We start from the raw sequence: 25,284 nt of genomic DNA on the forward strand, positions 1-25,284 counted from the left end.
TCGGATACTTTGAGATTCAATGAAGAATAATCACATCCAGTCCAGCTGGCTTTAACCCTTAATCTTCTAAAACATGGACACATCACTGAAAAATATAAAATCAAATTTATATGATAAACAAACAGTTTTTGAGTTTTTGAGCTGAATGTGGGTGATCAACAATGGGAAGAATGGAGATAAAGCATCAAATATCTGAGAGGATGCAGGGTCCAGACTGAGGGGGTAAAGGGTTGAGGCTGAGGGGGTAAAGGGTCTAGGCTTGAGGGGGTAAAGGGTCGAGGCATGAGGGGGTAAAGGGTCGAGGTTTGAGGGGGTAAAGGGTTGAGGCTTGAGGGGGTAAAGGGTCGAGGCTTGAGGGAGTTAAGGGTTGAGGGGGTAAAGGGTCGAGGCTTGAGGGGGTTAAGGGTTGAGGTTTGAGGGGGTAAAGGGTCGAGGCTTGAGGGGTAAAGGGTTGAGGCTTGAGGGAGCATAGGGTCGAGGCTTGAGGGGGTAAAGGGTCGAGGCTTGAGGGGGTTAAGGGTCCAGACTGCAGGGGGTAAAGGGTCCAGGCTGCAGGGGGTAAAGGGTCCAGGCTGAGGGGGTGCAGGGTCCAGGCTGCAGGATTGGTGCACAAGTACAGAAATAACACACAGCCTAGTTATACCACGCTATAATATCTAACATTCAGTTACATTACTTTATTGAAAAGACAATTTTCTTTCAATTTAGAAAAAAAAAACAACTTAATTCGCACAAGATCAAATGAACTCGTTGTTGAAATAGAGGCTGCAACAGTGTAATCGATATATCCACTACTGTTGTCATAGCAACACAAGTATAACTCATTGATCGGTGTTTGGGCGGAAATAAAAATCTATGGAATTACGACAACATTCATACTTTCATTCCTTCGTTTAGTATAAATTGCGATGTTTTTTCATGAAAATTGAAACTAAGACGATTTATTTCTTAAATATAAATGACAATTTTGTCTAAAAAAGTGAGACTTAAAGATGGCATGAGAGTTACTTTGGTTAAATATTAATTATGGTACACAAACTTGCTTGAGTTGTCATTTGTCACATTACTGAAGTCATTTCTATTTTTGAGTCCCAATTTGTATTCCCAATTCAATTAAAGTTCTAATTCAAATGTAAGTCATCATGGATGATACTTTGACAAGCACATTGAATAACTTACCAAATTGCTTGATTGAATTGAAGAAGTGAAACATAATAATTAAGCTGTAGTAGAAGCTGGTGTAGTAGTACGCATAGGTTCGGAACTTAAAGATGGATTCATCATCGTAGTTCTACCGGTAATCTGTCCTGACGTATTGTGAGGTTCCCAAACCCACGCGTAATAAACCGCTAAAACAATCGCAGCCATAGAAACCGATAATATATACGCGAAAACTGTCGCTAAACGAACCCATTTTTTATTGGCTTTACCCTGAATACCCTCAGCATTCTGTTTAACAGGACCTCCGCGTCCTCGACCACTGCGACCTCCCCGATAATTCGTACCACCATTACGAACCATTTTAACAATCGAAAAACAATTCCCAGTATTCTAAATTATTCAACGACTTCAATTATTGCCGATGTTATTCCGAATAACTGTCGTAGAGTTAAGCACCTCCTCGTGTAGATGTTACGTGAATGATGACGGATAAGATGAGATTATTGATTATCTCTGGGTGTGGCTGTGCAACAGTTTATGAACATAAATGTTAAAGCCATGACAACTGTTAACATTGTATAAGATTTAAGTCTAAATTCAGGTAGGTTAAAACGTTTGGTTGTAACACGCTACTCATTAACGCACAACCAATTAGTAAAATACACACCAAAATCATCAATAATTAATCGTCAGTAAAACTAGATTTATTTCATTTGAAACTAAAATCTACCTGGACTTATATCTATCACTGATTGATAATATATTCATTAATTCAGTTTTAATCAATTCAAAAGTTCTCAGGTTATTGTGAATCTAGCCCCAGCCTAGATTCACAAAACGATTAACTGGCCTTGATCCAATTACTTCAGCCATGGACGTATAAACTAGTTTATACGTCCATGCTTCAGCAGATTCAGTTCAATGTGTGAATCTAGCCCTAGGGGTAGACAGGCCTACTCACTGAATTTCTCCTCATAAAGCCAGGCGGCAATAAAATGAAATAATATGAAAACCAAAGAATCACCTACAAAATGAACCATTCACAAAATAGGAATTTGTTTGATCACTTTTCAAACAGAAATAGTTCAAGGGCTTCTTAACTCTTTAACAAGTATAAAACACTTTTAGTATTTAATGTAGGAACCATGATTACAAAGAGGTTCAGTGTAGGAAATAGCTCTAAATTCTAGTTTTCAGCACATCATGTTTACATCTACTCTTTCTGTAAGTACGTGTTGCTTACAAAAAGGATCACAGCTACAGAGCTGGTCCTACACCAAATATCAACCCCTTTGTTACCCTCTAATCACATTCCGTAGACTTACACCACTGACTGTGTATTAAACACAATCTCCACCAGTTAATCACTACCACATGGGCTCATATCAGAGTTGTCGGTATAAAATAACTATATAAAAACCGGATTAAGAGATTATCGTTTTTACACTATTCATTCAACTCTGATACAAGCCCCTGTGAGTGTGAATACCCTCTCCCTATTACCTTTATTAAACTAGGTCTAGTCTAGGGCCATTTTTCTCCATTAAGCGGAGACTTACCCGGCTAGACTAGTTCTAGGTCGATAGATAAAAAATATCAAACTAACTCACCAAACAAAGAGCAGCGTTCTCACCAAAGGAGAGGAAGAAGATGATATTAATTATACTGTAGGCCTAGTTACTGTAGAGTTTGCAGCCGATGTCGTAATTATTGGTGTCGATGTTGGCATCATTGACGTCGATGTCGGAGTTTTAAGATGCGGTTTCCAGATTAAACTGTAGTAAATAGCCAGAACGATAGCGGCTAACGAAACGGAGAGAACGTACGCGAACACAGTCGCCAATCTAACCCATTTCTTATTGGCTTTACTCTGCATACCACTACTCGGTGATTTCTGTTTCGTATTCCGGTCGCTGCTGTTATAACTCGTCTGCTGTTTAGAGCCACCGCGGTAACTCGCGCCTGCTTCATTTTTACCCATATTTTACTAATGAGATAGTGAAATCTAATGACAATTTTAAGAGGCTCTTCAACACTGTTCCCCAGTTCACAGTCGCTGTATCGTAAATAATTACATTACCATATCACATATGATACGGCAGCTAATTAAAACGACTTCATTCGTTCAAACATTTACAAATCAACTCTTTCTTTTAGTAAAATCAATCTATATTTCCTGTAAACAATTTTCTGTAAAGAAATCTCTCCAATGACTTTTAAATGTCGAAAATTAAATATATAAGTTTAATTCAGTAAGGTATTGGGTAAGAGTTAGTCACATGACGTGAAAATGGCGGTGATTTGTAGGATATGAATAAAATCCGGATATGGAAATAGGGCTTAAGCACAAAAACCGGGATATGGATTCGGACACATAGAATGGGGCTCATGTCCTGGGACAATAAATATTTACAAAAATATCCTGGAATGCAGAAATGCACTACGATGAAGTCCGTCATGAACATTTAATGAAACATCAAAACTTGGCACCTGATGGCATTCTACTCCACTTATTCCATCTGCAGTCCCTAATTACTCCTGTCTGCTGGACTATCCTTTGTTGTCGGCCCAGGATCGCTCTGCTCCAGATGACAAATAAAAAACAACTACAGCATCTATGATATACAAAATAAATTCTATTTTTTTTTCATACTTTTCTTTTCTTTCTAAAATCAAATGCATTTTAAACATCATATTCCGACATAAAATGTTTTAACATTTTACTTGAAAGTCAATAAATTTGTTATTGAGTTGGCAGTTGATGAAAATGTAAACATGAAAAATCAATACTTCGACATGCCTTGACCCCATCTGTCATATCGTTCGACACTTCTCCTCATTCTAGCTCCGCCTCTGGCCATCTCAAACTCATTATCGCAACCATGACGCTCGAGTTGGTGGTCGCTACGGTTACTGGGTCTATAATTCTGTTCGAGGAATTGTTCGTGCTCTGTATTCACATTCGTTAAACCGAGTTCCCTGAAACAGAATAATAATCAATTTCTCATAAATGACGTAAATTGATAAACAAACACTGCCTAGATTTAATAAATACCGGTCCATCATTTGAAAGAAACGTTTTTTCTCTTCTAAATATTCCAGTATGACTGGATTAGACAGATCTGCTCTTCTTTTCACTGCAGGTTCCTCAACATCAGCTCGTCTAAACCGTTCCTCTCTGTTTTCAACATCAGCTCGTCTAAACTGTTCCTCTCTGTTTTCAACATCAGCTCGTCTAAACTGTTCCTCTCTGTTTTCAACATCAGCTCCTCTGAACCCTCCCTCTCTATCAGATCCTCTGAACAGTTCCTCTCTATTCTCACCACCTGTTAACAGAAAATTATCCTTTAACAATTAAAATTCTAGAATATCAAGTACGTATTAGGGATGGGGAGAGAATTAACTTACCCCCACTGTCCGTTGAAATATCAAACAGACTTGGAATTACAGGTCCATTTCGTATATTGTTCCTGCCTCCCCCCTGTCCAGAGTCCCAACCCCGATCCTCGTTTGGCCGCGAGTCCCATTCCCTGCCCCCTTTTGGTCCAGAGTCCCATCCCCTGCCCCTTCTTGGTCCAGAGTCCCATCCCCTGCCCCTTCTTGGCCCAGAGTCCCATTCCCTATTTTCTCTCCATCCAGAGTCTCTGTCTATTCCTGACCTTAAGTCATCTTCTCCTCTTGATCCAGAGTCCCATTCTCTGCCTCCTCGCTGTCCAGAGTCCCATTCCCTGCCCCTTCTTGGCCCAGAGTCCCATCCCCTGCCCCTTCTTGGCCCAGAGTCCCATTCCCTATTTTCTCTCCATCCAGAGTCTCTGTCTATTCCTGACCTTAAGTCATCTTCTCCTCTTGATCCATTGTCCCATTCTCCTCTCCATCCAGGGTCCCTCTCCATATCCTCTCTATTATTTGAGTCCCAACCTCGACCCTCTCTCAACCGATTATCCCTTCTCTCTTCTGACCTAAAGTCATCTTCCCTTCTTCCAAAGTCACCTCTAAAACCAGAGTCATTTCCTCTTTCAAAGTCATGTACACCGCCCATTCTCAATCCATGTTCATCACCAATTCCTGATCCATGTACACTGCCCATTCTCAAGCCATGTTGATCACCCTTTCCAGGTCCATGTACACTGCCCACTCTCAATCCATGTTCACCCATTCCAGGTCCATGTACACTGCCCACTCTCAATCCATGTTGATCACCCATTCCTAAACTGAATTCCCTGGATATTGTTGGATTGTATTGTCGCTCCATTTCAGTTGTTGGTCCAGTCACTGGTCCTCTGAAGTTCCCACCCATCATCTCATCGTCAACCCATCTTCTCTTCCTAATCTGGTTTCCATCAGATCCATGATTCCACTGATTTGCAGTTGTTCGTTGATGAGATGCGCTGCCCTCCACACGAGGTTTCATAGCTTCACGTATGATTGACTCGATATCTCCGCCCCTTTTATGAAACTCCGCCTTTATCTGACTAGAAATCTCTTTAACTTGTCCTACAATATGATAATTTATAAGTTGAAATAAAATGAGGGTGAAAATTTGTACACTTTACATTCAATAATTACCTTCAAGTTGTATATCTGCATGAGGGGGTCGTTCCAAGACTGGCTGCATTCCAGGGAATAAATGAGGTTCTGGTTGCGGGCGCATCACTGGACATAGCTCGGGTTTCGTAGGTGGCAGCACTGGTGCACTTTCGCGTACAACTCGTACTTTCTGACGACCTTCTTCGACCTCAATTTGCATCGCGAAATTTGACGCTAATTCAGAAAGTTCCGATCGTTTTCGCTTTATTTCTTTGTTCGTAATATCTTCATACATTTCCTGATACGCCGGGTTTTCTTTCTGCGAAAATTTACAAATTCATATCGATGTTGATGCAAGTCATTTTACCAAAATATCAATTTCCAATTCTATCAATATTAATTTAGACTTAGAGTTGCAGTTTATACTGAAGACATGCAATACTGATGATTTCACTTGAGAGTAAATGATCGCTAGTTAATTAGGCTAAACAAAAATGATACCTTGTTTCTCCGCAGCGGCCGGGTAATTTTAGTAAAATATGATAAAATTTGTAAACAGTTCATTTCTATAGCGGCCGGGTCTGTTATGGTGAAATTGATCACGATTTAAAAAAAAGTAATGTATAGGGTAGATAGGCGGCCGGCCGGGTCAACATTTAAGCTCAGCAGAGCGGAGAAACAAGGTATCAATTTTTTTTAGCCTTATAGGAATTACAATTATGTGTATTTTGTGATAAGTTTAATAAGGTTGGTATTTTCTGGGTCTTCGATAAGGTGGGTGCATTATACGTAGATCTCTATAATTACCATAGTTAAACACCGATGACGAACTCCTAATATATGAGACATTATCAATCCGATATCCATTTTACCTCCACAAATACTACACGTATATCTCATTTGTAATTTGCCATTCGCGTCCAAACTGTGAAACTCAGTAATATACTGCAAACCTAGAAAATGTAGGTACTTTTAAATGTAGGCTCATTAGGGTAATCAAGTCTCTGTATGATCAACTGTGGCAAGCGAGGATCCACCAGATGGCAGTCATGGGCAACAATACTGGCGTTCTTCTATTATTAAAATTAAATTCATTCAATGTTTAATAGAATCACTCTCTCTGTTTGAATCTTTAAAGGAATTTATCAAGGCATTCTGATTTGCCTAAAGTTTGCTGCCTCGTGGGTGGCTAGAATTCTAAATGAAAATTACATGAATATGAACTAAATTTTGACAGAGTTGTTGTATTGTAGCTGGAGAACGGGGTCATCATCAATGCAAATAGGTGGAGTAGAGGTCTAATGTTATTTACCGATGACAGGTTCAATGCATCCTTCTAGTTTGACGTTTAAAACTGGTGTGGTATCTTCTTCATTAAACTCTTGACCGATGGTGTCCGACATATTCGGTGCCTGGTGGTGGTAACCTGTACGGCTAGAAATAACATAAACCAAATTTCAGGCTTGATTGATAATAAAGTTACATTTGAATTTGTTCTTGACTGGAGCCGGTCACTATACTAGTATATTCTTGTATTCGTGTGGATTTCGCGAACAGAGACGCAGCTGGGTGCTGTATTCAGTGAACTACTGACGTAAACCATAGAAATTACTCACTTGACTCGAAAATTACAACATATAACCTTCAATTGTTAGAATTCTGCAGTCGAAAGTAATAAATTGATTTGATTGACGAGATGGACGGCTCTATTGAGGATGGGCTAAAACACGGATTCTGGACGTATACGATTCCTATTAGACAGTGCTGCCACCACATCAAAAACCACTCAGTTCATATAAAAAAAACTTAACTTTAATGTATTTTTATATAGAATAACACGTACATATATACGGCATATACTGATCTACAGTATAAATACCATAGATTTCACATTAAAACATTATCAGACACAAACAGTCACATACCATACGATACAACTCTTACAAAAATTACATTGTCAACAACAAATTAAGTAACAGCACAGGACCATAAGATAGTAGAATTATCCATAGAGTTAGTCAGTAACCTGTCTGTGGTTTAGTTTCATGATCGGATATTTTCACAAACCACAGTTGCTTACCACCAACAACGATTAGGTAACTGTAAACTACCATAGAGTTAGAGTTCATTCATCAGTGAAATATGGAAGTTGACCCATTAAAAGTCTAATACTGTTTCTTACAAGATTCATAATTAAATAATCTCAATTTTTTCCGATATGTGACTTATATACTCTGCGGCAAAAATGCTTCATTTTCAAATTCAGGGCACCAGAGAGCGATGTGAGGGGCCTGGCGATTCAGGCCCATCAATTGTTGATCACTTGATGACAGTTTTCAACTGTTTGTTCCATTTGAAATAATAGAGAATCACTATCTTCTTTACAAATAGAGTTAAACATATAAATCCATTGATAACTGCAAGATTTTACACTCCATTGAACACAAATTTGACGATGATCCACATCTATCCTACTCCACCTGCACCACCTCCACCTGCACCACCTCCACCTGCCACTGTTGTCCCAGTCACATTGTTTTTAACAGTAGTAGTAGAATTACCGGCTGACAATAACTGTGGATTCCAGAACAAACTGTAGTAAATAGCCAGCACAGTTGCAGCTAATGAAACGGAGAGAACGTACGCGAACACAGTCGCCAATCTCACCCATTTCTTATTCGAGTTGCCTTTATTTTTCTGTAGTTTCGGTTTGTCATCTGCAAAAGCTTTCGGAGGCTTGAAATGCGGGGTTGAATTTTCGTCTCTCATCCTGTTTAATTTTTTTTTTAATACTGAATTCTAGACAACGATGATCAAGTTGAGTTCAGTAGCTTCTCACAACTGCTGTGTCCTCAACAGGCACCCAGCCCCTGAAAAAACTAAAACTCATAACACGAACAGTTGCTAATTAAAATAATTACGTATTTGCTAATTGATAAGTAATTTCAACACTTTGAAGATTTAACTGCCTATACATTTTCAATTGTACATTGAAATTGACTTGCAAACAAGTTTATTTCTCTAATTTGTCAATGTTTGGGGCTGGAGGTTTCGTGTAATATCTGTGGTGAGTTTGTATTTCTCGGGACCTAACCCTAACCCTAGCTAGCTCAGATGTTCACATTGTTATGTGGGACCTGACACGCGCCCCAACAGTTGTATAGCAACCGCAACAGGTTCCGGCAACGTTATAGACAGTCCAGTGTTATCAATAAATTGGAAATTGAATTGAGATAACCCGGTACAAATGATTAAAATTCTAGTTTATAACATTTATGACAACACGGAAAAATATGATAAATAATTAATACGTATTCTATTCATCCTGTTTTTGTTGTGATTTGTGTGTTTTAACTTTGGACTTTCAAGTAATTAGCCTGGTAATGCGTACTGCAAATCAATCAAATTCAATAATTCGTTTATTGATTATTTTCAGTTTGGACGATGGCTTCATCAGTGAATGGAAAACACATGTGGCCGATTTTAGATGATTTGCTGAATAAACGTCCGGCAAATGGAAGCAACAGTAATGATCATACCGATCTGGCAGCGTCCCGGTCAACAATGTTAACAAATCTATCAACGGATAGTTCACAAGATTTATCCGTTTATATCATTCATGATACAAGAACTCCTCCATCCTCTAGCGTTACTAACTCTGTTACTGGTCCATCCTTGAAACTGCACGGTTCGACTACTTCAAACTCTGTTACTGGTTTGTCATTTGATACCGATACAACTGATCCTCGTATTAAACAGAATGGCTGCAGCGGTGTTGATACGGATACCGTTACCGAGGGTTACAGTTTTGAACGCTGGAACTGGCGTTTAATTCATCGTATTTTACTCGTCAGTTTTCTGATATTATTAATTAGTTTATACGTAACATGTATCAGTTTAGTGGTAGTTTATTCCAGGCAGTGTTCTAATGAGAGATACTGGTGGCAGGGAACGGTTATTTATAGAACTAATATCCATCGATTTTGTCGTCCAGCTCGTGGTATCAGTTTTCTGCAGTGCGCAGAATCTAAGATTCCTTACGTCAAGACGTTAAACGTTAAATCCGTCCAAATCGGAAATTTGTTAGAATCGAAAACTGACCCGAACGGCCGTCGTCTAGTAACTAACCATCGGAATATTCATTCAGATATCGGGAATGAACGCGACTTGCGACGATTTCTCGATAGAATTCGACGAGAAAAGTTGAAATTGATTTTAGAATTTCCGGTTGGTTTTACGAGTATCGAACACGAATGGTTCATTAAGAGTAAATCACAGAATTTACAAACTGGGAATCAATATACACAGTATTACATCTGGAATAATCAGGTAATTCATCTTCAAATCATTGAGAAAAATTGTTAGAATTCGAGTTCTATATCTTTAGATCCAGTTCTATAGTTTTAGACTGTGGAACTGAATCCACGCTGTGGAACTGGATCTACAGCTGTGGAACTGGATCCACAGCTGTGGAACTGAATCCACGCTGTGGAACTGGTCCTGTTCCATTTTTCACGAATTCTATCTCATTTTCAGCCATCGAAACATGTGAATAATTCGACAACTGGTTTTCATGAAAATTGGAATTACGAATCGCAAAGAAATCAATATTATAAATCTTATATGGATAAATATAATGCGCTGTTGAACTGGAATTCACCAGCTGTAAGTGTGTCAATCTATCCGGGTTAACTCCCATTCACCTCTCTGACCACACCCACTGCTTTGATGATGACAGAATTTAATTATCTCTTTAGGTTAGAAACGATATGTACAAAGTGCTTCAGAGATGGTTGAGTTTAGGAATAAACGGAATCTACTTCAAAGATTTAGAACATGTTGAAGTTCATCGTTTGACCGATATACTGAAACTGATTCGATCGTGGCGTTCACTGATTAACAGTTACTCATCGAACAGTGTCATAATGGTTTCATCAGAATTTATTGATCGATTTAAAACCCAAACAGAACCAAACTCCGTTGATGAATTATATAAATTAGTCGATATCGTCGATACTGTAATAGATGTGAATGTTAAAAATAATTTGACCGATCAATTTACGGTTGAAATACCTCGTAAATTCATACAGAGTAAGAAGGGTAAGTCGTCTTATCCGTGGCCTTGTTGGCATCTACGTCATATAGATGCGGAGTTCAGCTTACCTGCAGCTCTTATCACTGCTATTCTACCAGGTTCGTGGTGTTTACAATTTGGACAAGAATTCGGAGACACAGAGGTAAGTCGAATTAGATATCAGGAAATTGTGAAGCTGGATCCAGACCTACGGTTGTGAGTTCGAGGTTCACTTTTGAGTTGAAATTAGTTCATTGAGTTGAGTTGAGTGATATCTTAACTAACAACTGTAGAAATGGATCCTTATTTCTCTATACCTCCTGTCATACATGCAACTCTGGCCTCTCAGTCATGAATTGCCCAAAAGTAAAACCGTTGTTGAAATTCAAATCATGTCATTAATTTTTCAGGTGTCTTTGGGAAACTCGAGATTGTCAGTTGGTAGTCGCGGCGCTGATGCGATAAAATGGTGGCAAACTGGAAACGTTTGGATTCCAACAACGGATCGAATTGGGAACATTGAGAAATCGAAACCAACTCGAGATTTCATGAAATCATTGCTCGCTTTGAGAGTAAATGAAGCGGTTTTAATGATGAATGGAATTGATTCTGATGATGATCAGTTATTCACTGGATATTCTGTTAAATCATTGCGTAGTAATACGTTTGCAATACGTAGGTACTACCCTCGTAAATATAGCTTACTTACGATCGTTAATTTCAGACGAAATGAAATATTCGGCGATTTCTCAGATATTTTATATCGAGGAGACGTAAAATTAGATTCACACGGATTTTATTCCGGTTGGAATCATTGGAATGAACTTGCTCTGAAATCTGGTCAGTGTTTATTAGCTAAACAGAAAGTATGAATGATTTGGTATTTAATTTACATAAGTATGAAAAATAGTCTGAAATGTTGAGCTAGCAGTTTATTAGCTTTATTTAGCAGTTTAACCCCTTTCAGTGAAGACTTTTTGGATATCCTTCAATACTGTTTCAAATGGATTAAAAAAAGATGATTTAGGTCGACTGCCCGTCCTTTCTGGTCCTACTTAGACCTTTATCAAGTATGTACTACCAAAATTGAGCGAGCTAGGCCACCCGGAATGCTCTCAAGTCAGGTTGAAATAGACATCAGCTTATATCCTAATAGTGTCATCTTCCTGAAGATAAACTATTAGCATCAGGAAACATTTAAATTGTAGTTTATTCAACATTTCAACTTAATCCTAAAATCATCAGGAATATTAGTGTTGATATTTGCTCAAGAAAACATGATGGACTCTATTCCAATTGGACAGACTATTTAAATTCATTCTGCTTATATATTGTGTTTAGAATAGAGTGCCTCGAGTTGTTAATATACAGTGATATAATCCTATTTATTTTTCATAGATGATATTAATATTTAGCTATCAGTATTTTTAGATAATTGCTACAAGTGTTTTACGTAACATCAATATTTATATTCTTTAAAATATTTTTGATACATTCAATATTTTTAAAAATAGATATATTTTTTTCAAATTAATAATATATTTTAAAAAATAGATTATATATTTTTTGAAAAAATAGATTTACTTTAAAAAAAAATTCTATGCTGTCATAAACATTATTTCATTGGTCAGTGCTGTTTCACTGCTGTGGAGAAGATATATCAAAGTCCGTTAGATGAACCCCTCGGTAGTGGCTCCAAAATTTTAGGAACCACCCGAGGACTTCTTTCCTCACTTGCCAGAGCAGCTTCTATAGCTTTAAGAAGCCATCCTTGTCTGCCAGGGTAGATGAGAGCCACTTTCTTCACTTGCAAAGGCAATATACAATATTGAGACACGTGTAATTAAACAAATAGAGGAATTTATTTTATTCCTTCGAAGCTGAAACATTTACAGCAAATATGATAAAAATATACATCTATTGAAAACAATATACAACTAAACAGAACAAAAACTGAATATTTCAACAATTTGGTAAACTGTGTCTTTAGGAATAAGGTGCACTGTATATTTCTTAAATAATAATAATTATATAAATTTCAGCATGAAAATGCTCAGATCTCTGGTAGAAATATATATCATCAATTGATGTATAATCTATAGTGTGAAATTTCAGTGAATTCCGCGTAATCTATAGATCAATGACTGGAACTTCACTGTATTCGGCAGCTTTGAGTTTTGTTTTATCCGTTGAGAAAAAATTGTCTTTGATGATAACAGGAAACAATATTAAACCAGATAAAATAATCCAAGCTCCGGCGACAGAAAACGTTAAATCGTAATCACCAGTCAAATCATACATCAATCCTGCAAATAGATAATACACTAATGTGAGCGTTTTGATTCTACCCTAGGATTCTAGTACATTGTAGTAGCGAGTGCATTTCATAATTAGAGTCGAAACTAACACATAATTGTGTTGATTTTAAACCAATTTTGATCCTCTGTGGGATCATTCATTTATTATGTACGCATGAAATTTGAATTTTTCAACCTCCCCTCCCCCTCTGTACGCAAAATCAGCCATTCTTTCATATTATACATTAAGCATTACAGTACGCAATTGCACTGACCTCTCCCCCTCCCCTAATGCGTACGTAATAAACCTCTATGTAACAATAGATTCAACTACTGGATCCAGTTACACAGTTCTCCCAAGATTTGTGTGAAACAAAACTGAGAACTGTGCCCTCAGGTCCGGCAGTTGAAACTGTTTTTTAGTTTACCTGCTAGAGGGGTACCGGTCAATGTAGCTATCCCCTGACCTAACTGTAACCAGCCGAATGCTATCGGCATTTTCTCCAACCCGACGAGTTCTATAACGATAAGAGTTGCCAGCGCGTAGTTTGCTCCGATGAAAAATCCGAATATACTCATCGCGAGACACATCGCCCAATACTCGAAACAAACCGGCACGAAACAGACGGCACCACCGCATAAACACATAGCAACAGCGTATATCAACACAGGACGGCCGGATTTATCGGAGAGGAATCCTAGACCGATCTGACCGAACATACTACTGATTCCGATAACTGAAACTAATAACGAACCGTCCTGCATCGAGATGTCATAAAGTCTCGCAAAATCAGTGATATAAACATACGGAACTCCGAACCACAAACACAGCAGGAAATTAGACCCGCAAAACATTAAAAATCTCACATTCTTCGCGATCGAAGGTTCGATCATTGAGCGAAAAACATCCTTTAAATTCACCCAGAATGATTTCAATCTGGAAACGATAGTTTTATCGTCGCTTGTCGTTGAGTCGTTTACTGTTTCTCGAACGGTCGTTAATTCTGGACAACTTTCAGTAACATTCACCACTTTTGAGTCGACGCTTAAAATCAAACTAGCTTTACGCCTGACGTCACTGCGATGAGTCTGACTCCTGCAATGACTCTCGGAGTCTTCGTCATCCGCCAATAAATACTGACTACGATACCGTAAATCTCGTATCCCCGGTAATCGTTTAGTTGCTGCCGGTGATGCTGGACGTATTGTTGAATTGGTTTCCTTGACAACGGGGATGAACGCGGCTCCGGTTATTAACATATTGAAACAGATCCCGGATATGAGTAACAGGGAACCTCTCCATGAGTACTGGACTAACATCGCTTCAATCAACGGCGCGAAGACTAGAGTTCCTATTCCTGATCCACAGACTGCTAGTCCGGTCGCTAGTCCTCGACGTTTATCGAAATAAAACGACACAGAGACAATGGACGATAAATAACACATCGCTAGTCCGACACTACCGATCAGTCCGATAGTAAAACAGAGGAATTCAACTGACGTAGCAAAAATACTGATCAAAAATGCAAAACCCGTAAATATACCCCCTAAACGACCGATAATACGACATCCGAAACTCGTAACTAACGCGCAAATAAACGGACTTATTAACAACGGGAATCCGTATAACAGTCCGACGATTATAGCCGTTTTTCCTTTACTTTGTTGAAAATAATCCAAAAGTTCGGTGTAAAAAACTCCGAACGAGAACGTGCAACCATCGGCGATTACATAGACGATAAACGCAGCGATTACAACAATCCAACCCCATCCTCCATCAGGGGCTATAGGGGGAGCCACGGTCTCTTCATCTCGGCGAGCAGGATCTTCTTCCAGTTCCATATTGCTATCCACCCACACTGATGAAATCAATCTGTGAAGAGACTAACAGTTGTTATTATTTATCTTTAGCGTGGATTACTGCTGATTACCAAAACAACATGCACTCCAGCAGAGTTAGTGGCACAGACAGAACAGAGTCCACAGTACAGTTCTCTATTTATATCGACGTTAACTGGGTCAATTATGCAATAAATCGACTACTGGCTGGCACAGAATCTGATAATGTCGTGATATGAATGTCAGTAACTGGAACTGCTGTTGATATCGATCTATATTTTAAACCTGTTTGAAAGATTGTTTGTTTAGTCTATGAATAATCGCTTATCACTTATCAGTTTAAAGTACATACCATTCATTCTTCTTTGTACTTTTACGATGCCAATAAAATGAATTGATTGCCTCGATTGACTGATGTCCCCGGTTTAACTATAAACAGGTTTCGGATTCGTATATGGATTACGCGGTTTAAGACTTTTGAAAGGATGATTTTTGTGACATTTGTTGTTCGTATTAAATATCTGTCAAACTGTATTATGTATCGCTGAATATCAGGTCGTGTTTATGTAAGCTTGCATCTCAAGAAAACAGAGAAAGTTTTGTTTGGAGATTGTTAATATGCCTGGCAGGTGAGGATAGGGTGGCTCCGAATACAATTCCCTCACTTGCCATAGTCTGTTTAGCAACAGTTCCGGTATATTAATTGTTACTTCCGGTGTAAACAACCCGTGAAGTGACAGCTGAGTTTATTTTGCGTGTTTTATTTAGTTTATTTAATGCTATTTTGTGTTGATATGATTTTGATAGTTTAAAGTCCGTCAAGGATTCTTTTTTACCGTTGCCGCATCAAACAAACAAACAAAGCCCCGAGACAGTCGAGCAAAATCTGATAATAAAAAGTGAGTAAAATCTAATCAAACTTCCGTGTTATAAATTCAGGCCTATAATTAAACTAATTAACAAAAATGTTCTGTTTGTCCGTTTATCAGTAAGAAAGTAAACAGGTAAATGATGGAAACTGGTCGAAAAATTAAAAAGATGGATGAAAAATTGAAGAATGGCTCCAAACACAAAAATGGAATATCGCTCAAGAATTCAACAGCTACTGATAAGAAGGCGAAACCGAAACCTTTCTGGAAATCTATATATTTAGATTATTTTACACCTTTTCCAGCTCAGTGAGTAACGTTTCATTAGATCCCAGGCCGGTAATCCATTCAGACTGTCTGAGTGAGGGTAGTCTAGTACCTAGCCGTTGTTCCCCAATAACGTCTGGTATTCAGGGCCGGGTAACCTGTAAGATCGGTACCCGATTCAGTCCAATTTATGTAGAATATTCATAGCCTAGTGTTATTTAAGGTTTTATGTGGTTAGACAAACGGACCAAGACTCAAAGAGAATAGTGAAGATTCGACTCAATTGCTTAGGCATTTTGAAAACTTTGAGATGAAATGTCAAAACTTGCATTCAGGTCTGATGTTGTTATCTATTTTAGGTTTCTGACGTCGAATGCTCACGGTTTGAACGTATGCGCCACATTTATACGCAGAATATTATTTATATTATACGTTATTGTACCAGTCACTGTTTGGTTAAATCCATGGATTATGAAAGAGATTGTTTTTCTAAGACTCAGTAAGTTTTAACAAGGCCTGACTTTAAACTGATGAAGAATTATTCGTGATTAACAAGTTTAAATCTTTACTCTCTACAGTACATTATCCATTCTTGCTGAATTTTGATGATATGGATTATTTCAAACTCGATGCAGCGCTGAATTTCCGTGTGAATGAAAAAGAAGTTTCACTCGGAACGTGGTAAATAATATTCTACGAGATTTTCCGCAGCAGGAGTCAATCGCTCAAAATTCGGTTGTAAATGCCCCAGTTACAGTTGAAATTGCGTAGGCTTAATTTTGTCTACAACTTAAACCAACTTCCAAACAATTGACCCCTGCAAAAATTGAATAGGCCTATTGCTTTTGTAATGCGAATCTGTGTTGTATTTTTTTAGGCATATTCCACCGAAATCTCTCGTGCCAAATCTCGCTAAAGATCGTTTAGCTCACGAGAAATCGCTCAGTTCGGGTCATCCGATTGTATTATATTTCCATGGTAACACTGGTACGAGAGGAGGGGTTTTTCGATTACGCTTATATCGACAATTAGCTGCTCAAGACTTTCATGTGATAACATTTGATTACTCGGGTAAATGATAATTATTGATGACAAAATGGCTGAAAAATTCTGACTATTCTTTCTTGACATTTGACTGTAAATGATTAACGGTAATTGTTGTAGGTTTCGGTGATTCGCCCGGGCAACCAACTGAACAGGGGATGGTCGAAGATGGTAAATTGATGCTCAGATGGTTGAAAAAATTCTCGAAATCTTCCTCTATCTATATCTGGGGTCATTCACTGGGATGTGGGTGAGTTTTAATCAGGGGGTCATTCACTGGGATGTAGGTGAGTTTTATATGTTGGGGTCATTCACTGGGATGTGGGTGAGTTTTATATGTTGGGGTCATTCACTTGGTTGTGGGTGAGTTTTAATGTGGGGGTCATTCACTGGGATGTGGGTGAGTTTTAATGTGGGGGTCATTCACTGGGATGTGGGTGAGTTTTATATGTTGGGGTCATTCACTTGGTTGTGGGTGAGTTTTAATCAGGGGGTCATTCACTGGGATGTAGGTGAGTTTTATATGTTGGGGTCATTCACTGGGATGTGGGTGAGTTTTATATGTTGGGGTCATTCACTTGGTTGTGGGTGAGTTTTAATGTGGGGGTCATTCACTGGGATGTGGGTGAGTTTTAATGTGGGGGTCATTCACTGGGATGTGGGTGAGTTTTAATGTGGGGGTCACGAGTTTCACGATGTAGTTAGTTGTTTTGTCTTTTTTTGTTCACAGTGTTGCTACACGAATGATGAAAGAACTCAGTGAAGAACAACCGAGTTAGTTTCAATTTTACTCAATAAACATCATTTCACTTTTCATCAGTTCTATTCTAATTCACGTGTTATTAATGATTTGTAGATGATTTACCGAATGCATTGATTCTCGAAGCTCCGTTTAACAATGTAAGAGATGCTGCTATTGGTTATCCGTTATCTAAAGTAAGTTCTTAAATTCCAAAGCTCAGTTTCACAAAAAAGTTTTTAACTTTTGAATAGATTTCTAATGTGTTCATTTAATCTTGAATCGATTGAGGAATTAATCTGTTTAAGTGAAGCTGGGCCGCGTACTCTGGGATTGACCTCGAGATAAATGATGTTCTGATGTTTTGTAGTTATGGTTGTATTATCCCTTCTTTGAGAAATTGTTCATCGATCCGATATTTGAATATGGATTGAAGTTTGAAAATGATAAGAAGTAAGTATCTCTTCGATCGTTTTGTTTATGAACCTTTCATTCAGATTTATGACTCTTTTCTCCTAATTCTACCAATGTTTATATGTATTTTCAGTGTGGTAAAAGTGAAGGTTCCTGTATTGATAATGCATGCTGTTGATGATGCTGTCATTCCTTATGATCTCGGTGGTAAAAAGGTTAGATACGTAATAATTCATACCCTTAAACCTCTGTCTGAGTCAATAGAATTTAATTCACGGTTTAAGAATTGTGTTCAGCCAGAAATGATTTTACTTAAGACCGAGTCTACTTAAGGTTGTATTATTTTTCAGCTTTATGACGCTGTATTAAAGAACCGTCCATCAGACTTTCCATTAGTTGAATTCCGGACATTTGATGAGAAAGATTGTAGATGTGGTCATTATATGTTTAGATCTGACAATACAATGCCGGTGATCAGGTATTTACGCTTACAATTACAATCAGTAGTACAGACCGTTGTAACGCTGCCATCCCTATCCATCCAGATACTCCTCACTTGATGCAAACATTCTTCTTACATCAAATATGCCAAATGTTACAAAAATTCTACCTTCCTTACACCAAATTTGTACACCATATATTTTTTGGTCGTGAGGAGTGTTACAGTAGGGCTTTAACTGTACCAGTGTTTCAAAATTGTGTAACTTTGTTAGTGTGTCTTAATGGAAGATCAAATAGATAATAAATTTAATATTTTGTATTTGTAGGGATTTTATGAAACGTGTTGAAGCTGTGAATGTATGATGATGCTCGTCTGAAATTGTGGTTTTCTTTTTATTGAAAAATTAACGTTTATGAAGAATCTTAATTATTCTCTTTGTTCCTAATTAAGAATGATTTTATTGTGATCATTATTTTCTGAATTAACCGAGTAAATTATGTCTACTGTAATAACACAGAATTGTAATATTAATCTGAATATATATCTCGTGATTATGCAAGTGTTTTGGAGGCAGCATATTTTTAGATAATCGACTATAGAAATTATTGTAATAGTTATAAAGCGTTTGTCGAAATGTATTTTTGGAATTTTTTGCTGAGTGCAATTGAAATAAAGCAGTTATATTGACAAAGATGAGTTCAACATGGTTTATAGTGGGAAGGCTTATATGTTTTATCTCTGTGTTGACTCTGTGGAACTGGCTCCAGGAACAGTATATTTAAGCTTCGAGGCTGAACTTCTAATTCAAAAAACCTTCGGTGGCAGATGAAAAAGATAAATTCATTCACATTTTGGGGAATCTTTTCGCGATTTTTCGAAAAATTTGTTTCCAAGAGTGTCGGGCATTTCAACGACTGTAAGACAGCTCCACTTCATGCCAGTAGTGCAGCCACCTTCGACTAGTTCGCCATCTACCGGACAATTAGGTCAGTAGGTATGTCACGCCCGAGGTGACCACAACCATCCCTCAAGATTTTCATCAGTTTTTCACTTATTCGGACCCTCCAGTCCAGGTTATTTCTATTCAAACGAGGGCAGATAATTCGGATTTTCTTGAGTTTGGATCTACATTTTCCAGTCCAAACAGATCCAAATTAAGTGAGTTCTACTGTCTTTGAGAGGATGACAAGACACATTGAAGAGACACCGAATAGTTCCTAAAATAATTCCAGCCATTGTTTGAATTGCGTAATGGATCTTTATTATTAGCATGCCACAGTTAGAATAATATCAATCAAATAATATCAATCAATGAAGATCTTACCAAACAGAGGAACTTTACTTCATTTATTATTTGAATAGTTTAAGTTAACAATAGCAAAGCACTGTCGGTTAATTAATACAGAGTCCATACATTTTATCAATTATCCTATAACTTTTTATGCCGCATAAAATCAATGCAGTTAGAATCGGAATGATGAACAGACCCTGAACAGGATATCAAACATCTAAAACTTCAAGTCCAAGTTCAACTTTTATCTTTCCTGTTGAAAATGTTAATTCCAAATACCACATGAACATACACGTAGTTCCAGTATAAACATTATAGATGGTAGTCTGCTACGACGTAGTGGATTTCAGATATATACTTCCTGCTGAATACTTCTACAGTCAAACACAGATCTATGTAACGACAGTTCAATCATAGTCCAGTCCAGTCAATCCCGTGTGCAGTCCAGAAATCAAGGCCATATATCGATAATGTGGCGTGCCTATTTTGTCCAACTCACTTTTGGAATATCAAAATGTTCAGTCAAACTGTCCAAGCGTTGATTGAATTCCATGATGCGTTCTTTATGAGTTTTTGAAGCTTTTTCCATTAATCGTTCGGCTTGTCTCTTTTTTTGGGAGTTCAAGAAAGATAGTTCAGCCTTAGTTTTCTTGATAACTACAGCAGGTTCTGCTGATTTTGTATCGCTGCTGTCACGAGCTTCACCTGAATTTTGGATTTCTTGAGACTCCTCACTTTTCATCAACTCCGCTTTTTTGCGCAATTCTTTCTCCTTCTTTTTCTTTTTCTTCTTTATTGAATGGCTCGATGCACCTTTTAATTTCAGCGCAGTTGTCGAGACGTTATCATACTCCGCCATTGTTGATGTTATTTTAGAGTTCAATAAAGAATTATTGTATTGTATTGTTACACGTGCTGCCACTGTATTATTGACGGCAAATTCGTGAACTAACTTAGAAACTTTAACTATTTTAACGAATATAACTAATTAGTAGTGGACCAGAATGAATTTGGGTCGTTCCAAAATTCTGAATAGTCTACTGATATGCAACAACTGGAAGGATTGAGTGATATTTTGATACGAGGTTTTACGACATTTCGTTTGATTGTTTACATCGCGATCCTGATTACGGCAAACAATGGAGAGTGAAGTCGTGGCAGAACTCGATTAGTGAATCACACTGAATGAAACCTGTAACTCACTGATTTGAGAGAATGTCATTTCATATTCTTAATCGGGATGTTTTCTGAAAGTCTATATTTCGGTAGTTTGCGAATGCTTCTTAACTGTCTCTAAAGGTTTGTACGAATTCAAATTTAAAAATTACACAATACTTTCATTATTTACATTTCTTCTTGACATGACATGTCATTATTGATTGGATTGGTTTATGAGAGTGATAGATAGTATATTATGTACAGGACAGAGCAAACTTATTAGCCTAGTATAGAATTTCTTTTCGTACCGCTATGCACTCGAGAACCAGCCCTTGACCCTTGCCTTGGCCCTGCCATCACACTTTGACAGGCAGAGAGCCTGGATGCTGCTAGTGCTAACTGAGTGCTGGTGGTGGGTTGCCCTCTTAGCTCGGGTGACGTGTAAGCCACCAATGTCAATTATTGATTTATATTCTGTGCGACAGCTGTAGTATATTCTGTAAAGTAAGATTTCTAATTACAGTCGTAGCAGAGAGAGAGTGAGAGAGTGAAGAGTTTTAAATTGTGCTATGCCAGTATTAGCTATAGATAGGAGCACTCTATTGCAATTGTCTGTTTTACTGCTCGCTATACCAACACAATACCTCGTTACTCAGTATTGGTCATCAACTAAAGAACAGACCAAAAATGCCATTCAAAAGTAAGTTCCACAAATCTCGTTAAAAACAATCTCTGGGAATCCATACTAACTCGGTTGTAAGGGTTGTCCAATCAGAAGGCTAGTTTTATGATATATGATTGTGATAACTAACCACAGTCTGGTACTGACTACTTTGTAGGGGGTCAAGTGATTTCATTCATTACAATAGACTCCTGACCCTAATCGGGATCAGTGATTTTTGTTAGACATTCAGTTCTCAGATTTGTTTTTTTGAGTTGAGTGATAATGACTTAAAAATAGAAATAGCATTCAAACTATTTAAGATGAGGAGTCTCCGCTGTAGTTTGTTTATCTATTTCAAACGCAACAAATATCCATGGAAGTTTTTTTGATTTTGTTCACAGTTTAAAAGAGAGTTATTTATCTACGTGGAATTCATGGAAAGAATGGTGTCATCAACACATTTTCAGTCGATTTATCGATAGTGAAGAAGTTGAAATACACGAATCATCAAAACAAACTCCGACATCAGACATTTCTGAATCAACTCCAAAACATCGAAATCCTAATGGATTTTTTGCTGGTATGAATAGTTTTCATTTGATTGGAAAAACAAGGGACAATTTTACAGAATTGAATCAGGACCCTGAAAAAGTTAAACACAAATTTTTTAAGCTATTTTGTAACTTCAACAATTCAACTAACATCATTTTGAACTTTAACTGTTTTCATTTAGGGAAACCGGGGGTCGTTTATTATGCATGAAATGTTGATATTATATACTGTAGGTTCTTTGATACCGAGAAGTCCACGTTCTGCTCATATAAAATACAAAATCGGTCAAGTAATTCAGCACAAGAAATGGGGTTATCGAGGGGTTATCGTGGGCTGGGATGAAATTGCGTTGGTAAGCTTATTATATGTAGAACTTTGAGTTGAAAATCACAGAATCTTTTTTGAAGTAAAGTAGACTCGGATTGCCACGATAGGTCGCCGCACAGGAATTGGAGTTGGGAAAATTTGAATATTTTCTCATCCAGGGGGCCGGTTGCATAGTCATGGCTTAGACTTAAGATCGGTCTAAGACTATCTTAGACCTATAGCTAATCTAACAGCTTAAGACCAGTCTTAAGATTTAAGACCACTTTCGGACTTAAGTCTCGACTATAGAACCGGCTCCAGGACATGTGATGATCCGAGGCAATCGGCTCCACGGTAACCAGAGTCCCGGATAAAGCATTCTGCTCCCTGGTAACTGTATAATGGAGAATAATTCTGGTATAAGCACAATGTATCTGCATTCATTTCTATGATTTTCAACCAAAGTTCTATAAAACGTAAATGATTCGTGAATATTAAAGTTTGTTACGTAAACTGAATATTTTCAGCGTCGTCTATTCCACGGTCTCCTCGGCCTAAACATGTTAAATATCGTATTGGTCAGGTTATACAACATAAACTACTGGGTTATAAAGGGGTCATAGTTGGCTGGGATGAAACTGCAGTGGTAAGATTTCATCTGTATTTCGGGGTTTAATCAGTGTAGCTTTTACTCGTATCTGGCTTTATCTACGGTAGAATAAATCCTGCAATTTCCCTGATTTCTCTTCTCTGGCAAGTGAGGTATTTTCCTTCGTTGTAGCTTTTATATTTGCGTTTATCGTAAAAAAGATTTTTTGAAATTAATATGAAGTGTGGAAATGTTCGTCCATTTCAACAGAAATTAATTTTCATCTAAAACTTGATATTTTGATTTTTAGGCCCCAGAATTTTGGTTATCTCGCAATCATCCTACAGATAAACCTGTAAGTTATATTTTACTGTCGATAGAATAAAATGTGCTACAAATAAAACGTTTAAGGATTTTGCCTCTTCTTGTAGCATTGGAGAAAACTACCAAATTATGCAATACTTGTTGATGTCAATGACAGACCTCAAGCTCAAACAACTTACGTGGTCGAGGAAAATATAGAAGTTGTAATGGATACCGAGGTTTGTATTCAATATGCTCATAAATAATGGAAGTTAAAACAATGGAAATGAACTTATTTTGGCTCTAAGTGTTAAACTTGACCAAGATCTGTGGAACTGGATCCAGATTGATAAAACTGATATTTTAGATCGATAAAACTGATATTTTAGATTGATAAAACTGATATTTTAAATCGATAAAACTGATATTTTAGAATGATAAAACTGATATTTTAGATCGATAAAACTGATATTTTAGATCGATAATCCATTGTTGAATGATTATTTCACTGAGTTTGATGCTGTACAGTATATCCCTCAACTGTGGCTGCGTAAACTTTATCCACATGATTAAAATACCGGGTAACAATTAATTTATAAACCCATAGTTGATTAGTCTCCTGATTTATTCTCTCTTCCTGATTAAGTGAAGGTTTTTAGAATCCGGATTTAAGATCATTCTTGTCCAAATACAGCATGTACCAACTCACATTCCTGCCACTTTACCCTTAAGAATTCTAATTGAATGTTTTTTTAAATACATGTATATTAAGGTGTTCTGCCTTGCCTCGGAGCGCGGATTGTTGCAGTTTCCGTGTGAAAAAGTTTCCTTACTGAAATTCTTGTGTTCACGACTCATTGTTGTTTGACTGCTCTAGAGTTCATTTGCTGCCTCAGAAAACATTTTCTGGTCCCGCGAGATCCGAGGCAAGCGCGATGATCTTATATGAATATTAAGTTGACTGTTCATTGTATTTTATAGATTGACCATCCGTTTATAAACGATTTCTTTGATGCGTTTGACGGGGCGCAATATTTGCCCAAAATGTGGTTGAAAGAACTTTATCCTCATGATTGAATAAACAGAGGATTTACATATTTGTTTAATTAGACTCAAATCTCTCTGAACAACTACAGCTCATCATTTCTTTATTTCACGAATTATTGGCACACAGTAAATTAATCATCTCATTGGATTTTAACCGGGCTAAAAAATGGCACTTACCAAAAAATTACGGATTAAATGAATATATGAATTATAGCCCATTATGGAATAAGTAGACTTTAAACTGTATTTGATATTTCCATTTCAAAGTCTTCCGAGTCAGTTTTTATCAGAGACTGAACCTGATTCTCACTGTTTCAATTGAAGTTCTAGTCTCATATCGTCATTGTTTGTTCATCTCAGCTAAGGAGGTTGAATATTATTTTTTTGTAAATAAAAAAGTACACGTTAAGTTCATTATTTAAAGATCTTGTTATTTTGTGTTAATTCTGGCGCCGTTGCTTTATTGGGCATTTTTTCGGATCGCTGCATAGAATACGGATCGGCATTGCGATTCTATCCTTTGAACTGACTGGATGTCTAGATGACCAGATACTGAGTTTACGGTCGGAGTACACGGAAGTAAGGCTTACGTATTTGTGTATGTGGAAATATATATGGAATCGAGGATTTACAGAGAGTGCTGATATCAGCGGAACTAGACTTTGATGACACGAATTAGTGACAAAAATGAAAATTCGTAT

General features: G+C 37.5%; 7 protein-coding genes across 8 annotated transcripts; 3 read left to right on the plus strand and 4 right to left on the minus strand.

The window, feature by feature from the left end:
• Nucleotides 1-3,802: 3,802 nt before the first annotated feature.
• Nucleotides 3,803-7,408, minus strand: LOC141905698 (uncharacterized). Its single transcript, XM_074794677.1, has 7 exons — nt 7,305-7,408; nt 7,001-7,122; nt 6,496-6,641; nt 5,728-6,007; nt 4,570-5,655; nt 4,217-4,487; nt 3,803-4,140 (listed from the first exon to the last, which is right to left on the minus strand). The coding sequence occupies exons 2-7, from the start codon at nt 7,089-7,091 to the stop codon at nt 3,945-3,947; spliced, it is 2,070 nt and encodes a 689-aa protein (XP_074650778.1). The 5' UTR covers nt 7,092-7,122; nt 7,305-7,408; the 3' UTR covers nt 3,803-3,944.
• Nucleotides 7,409-7,530: 122 nt separating this feature from the next.
• On the minus strand, nt 7,531-8,537 carry LOC141914938 (putative transmembrane protein INAFM2). Its single transcript, XM_074806289.1, has one exon. It carries the CDS (start codon nt 8,455-8,457, stop codon nt 8,155-8,157), a length of 303 nt encoding a protein of 100 aa, XP_074662390.1. The 5' UTR covers nt 8,458-8,537; the 3' UTR covers nt 7,531-8,154.
• A 331-nt stretch (nt 8,538-8,868) lies between these two features.
• Nucleotides 8,869-12,202, plus strand: LOC141902093 (amino acid transporter heavy chain SLC3A1-like). 2 transcript variants are annotated; one of them, XM_074789744.1, is made up of 6 exons: nt 8,869-8,929; nt 9,125-10,017; nt 10,225-10,353; nt 10,446-10,788; nt 10,882-10,925; nt 11,173-12,202. In XM_074789744.1, the coding sequence occupies exons 2-6, from the start codon at nt 9,133-9,135 to the stop codon at nt 11,632-11,634; spliced, it is 1,863 nt and encodes a 620-aa protein (XP_074645845.1). In that variant the 5' UTR covers nt 8,869-8,929; nt 9,125-9,132; the 3' UTR covers nt 11,635-12,202. The 2 variants fall into 2 exon arrangements, with proteins under 2 accessions (XP_074645845.1, XP_074645838.1); XM_074789737.1 differs by having other exon boundaries at nt 10,446-10,925.
• Nucleotides 12,203-12,765: 563 nt separating this feature from the next.
• On the minus strand, nt 12,766-15,288 carry LOC141902105 (monocarboxylate transporter 12-like). The gene is made up of 3 exons (XM_074789749.1): nt 15,251-15,288; nt 13,488-14,932; nt 12,766-13,068 (listed from the first exon to the last, which is right to left on the minus strand). Exons 2-3 carry the CDS (start codon nt 14,899-14,901, stop codon nt 12,893-12,895), a joined length of 1,590 nt encoding a protein of 529 aa, XP_074645850.1. The 5' UTR covers nt 14,902-14,932; nt 15,251-15,288; the 3' UTR covers nt 12,766-12,892.
• A 335-nt stretch (nt 15,289-15,623) lies between these two features.
• On the plus strand, nt 15,624-19,328 carry LOC141913783 (lysophosphatidylserine lipase ABHD12-like). Its single transcript, XM_074804978.1, has 12 exons — nt 15,624-15,797; nt 15,888-16,076; nt 16,394-16,533; nt 16,613-16,715; nt 16,912-17,105; nt 17,199-17,328; nt 17,809-17,852; nt 17,935-18,014; nt 18,188-18,270; nt 18,365-18,446; nt 18,582-18,709; nt 18,999-19,328. Exons 2-12 carry the CDS (start codon nt 15,907-15,909, stop codon nt 19,033-19,035), a joined length of 1,191 nt encoding a protein of 396 aa, XP_074661079.1. The 5' UTR covers nt 15,624-15,797; nt 15,888-15,906; the 3' UTR covers nt 19,036-19,328.
• A 597-nt stretch (nt 19,329-19,925) lies between these two features.
• Nucleotides 19,926-20,847, minus strand: LOC141913894 (protein FAM32A-like). Its single transcript, XM_074805077.1, has one exon. It carries the CDS (start codon nt 20,821-20,823, stop codon nt 20,446-20,448), a length of 378 nt encoding a protein of 125 aa, XP_074661178.1. The 5' UTR covers nt 20,824-20,847; the 3' UTR covers nt 19,926-20,445.
• Nucleotides 20,848-21,094: 247 nt separating this feature from the next.
• LOC141910127 (uncharacterized) lies at nt 21,095-24,998 on the plus strand. The gene is made up of 7 exons (XM_074800848.1): nt 21,095-21,263; nt 21,646-21,822; nt 22,188-22,366; nt 22,572-22,690; nt 23,544-23,588; nt 23,665-23,775; nt 24,518-24,998. The coding sequence occupies exons 2-7, from the start codon at nt 21,692-21,694 to the stop codon at nt 24,611-24,613; spliced, it is 681 nt and encodes a 226-aa protein (XP_074656949.1). The 5' UTR covers nt 21,095-21,263; nt 21,646-21,691; the 3' UTR covers nt 24,614-24,998.
• The last annotated feature ends 286 nt before the right edge of the window (nt 24,999-25,284 follow it).

The sequence above is a fragment of the Tubulanus polymorphus genome, chromosome 1 (assembly GCF_964204645.1).
Source record: "Tubulanus polymorphus chromosome 1, tnTubPoly1.2, whole genome shotgun sequence".
NCBI lineage: Eukaryota > Metazoa > Nemertea > Palaeonemertea > Tubulaniformes > Tubulanidae > Tubulanus > Tubulanus polymorphus.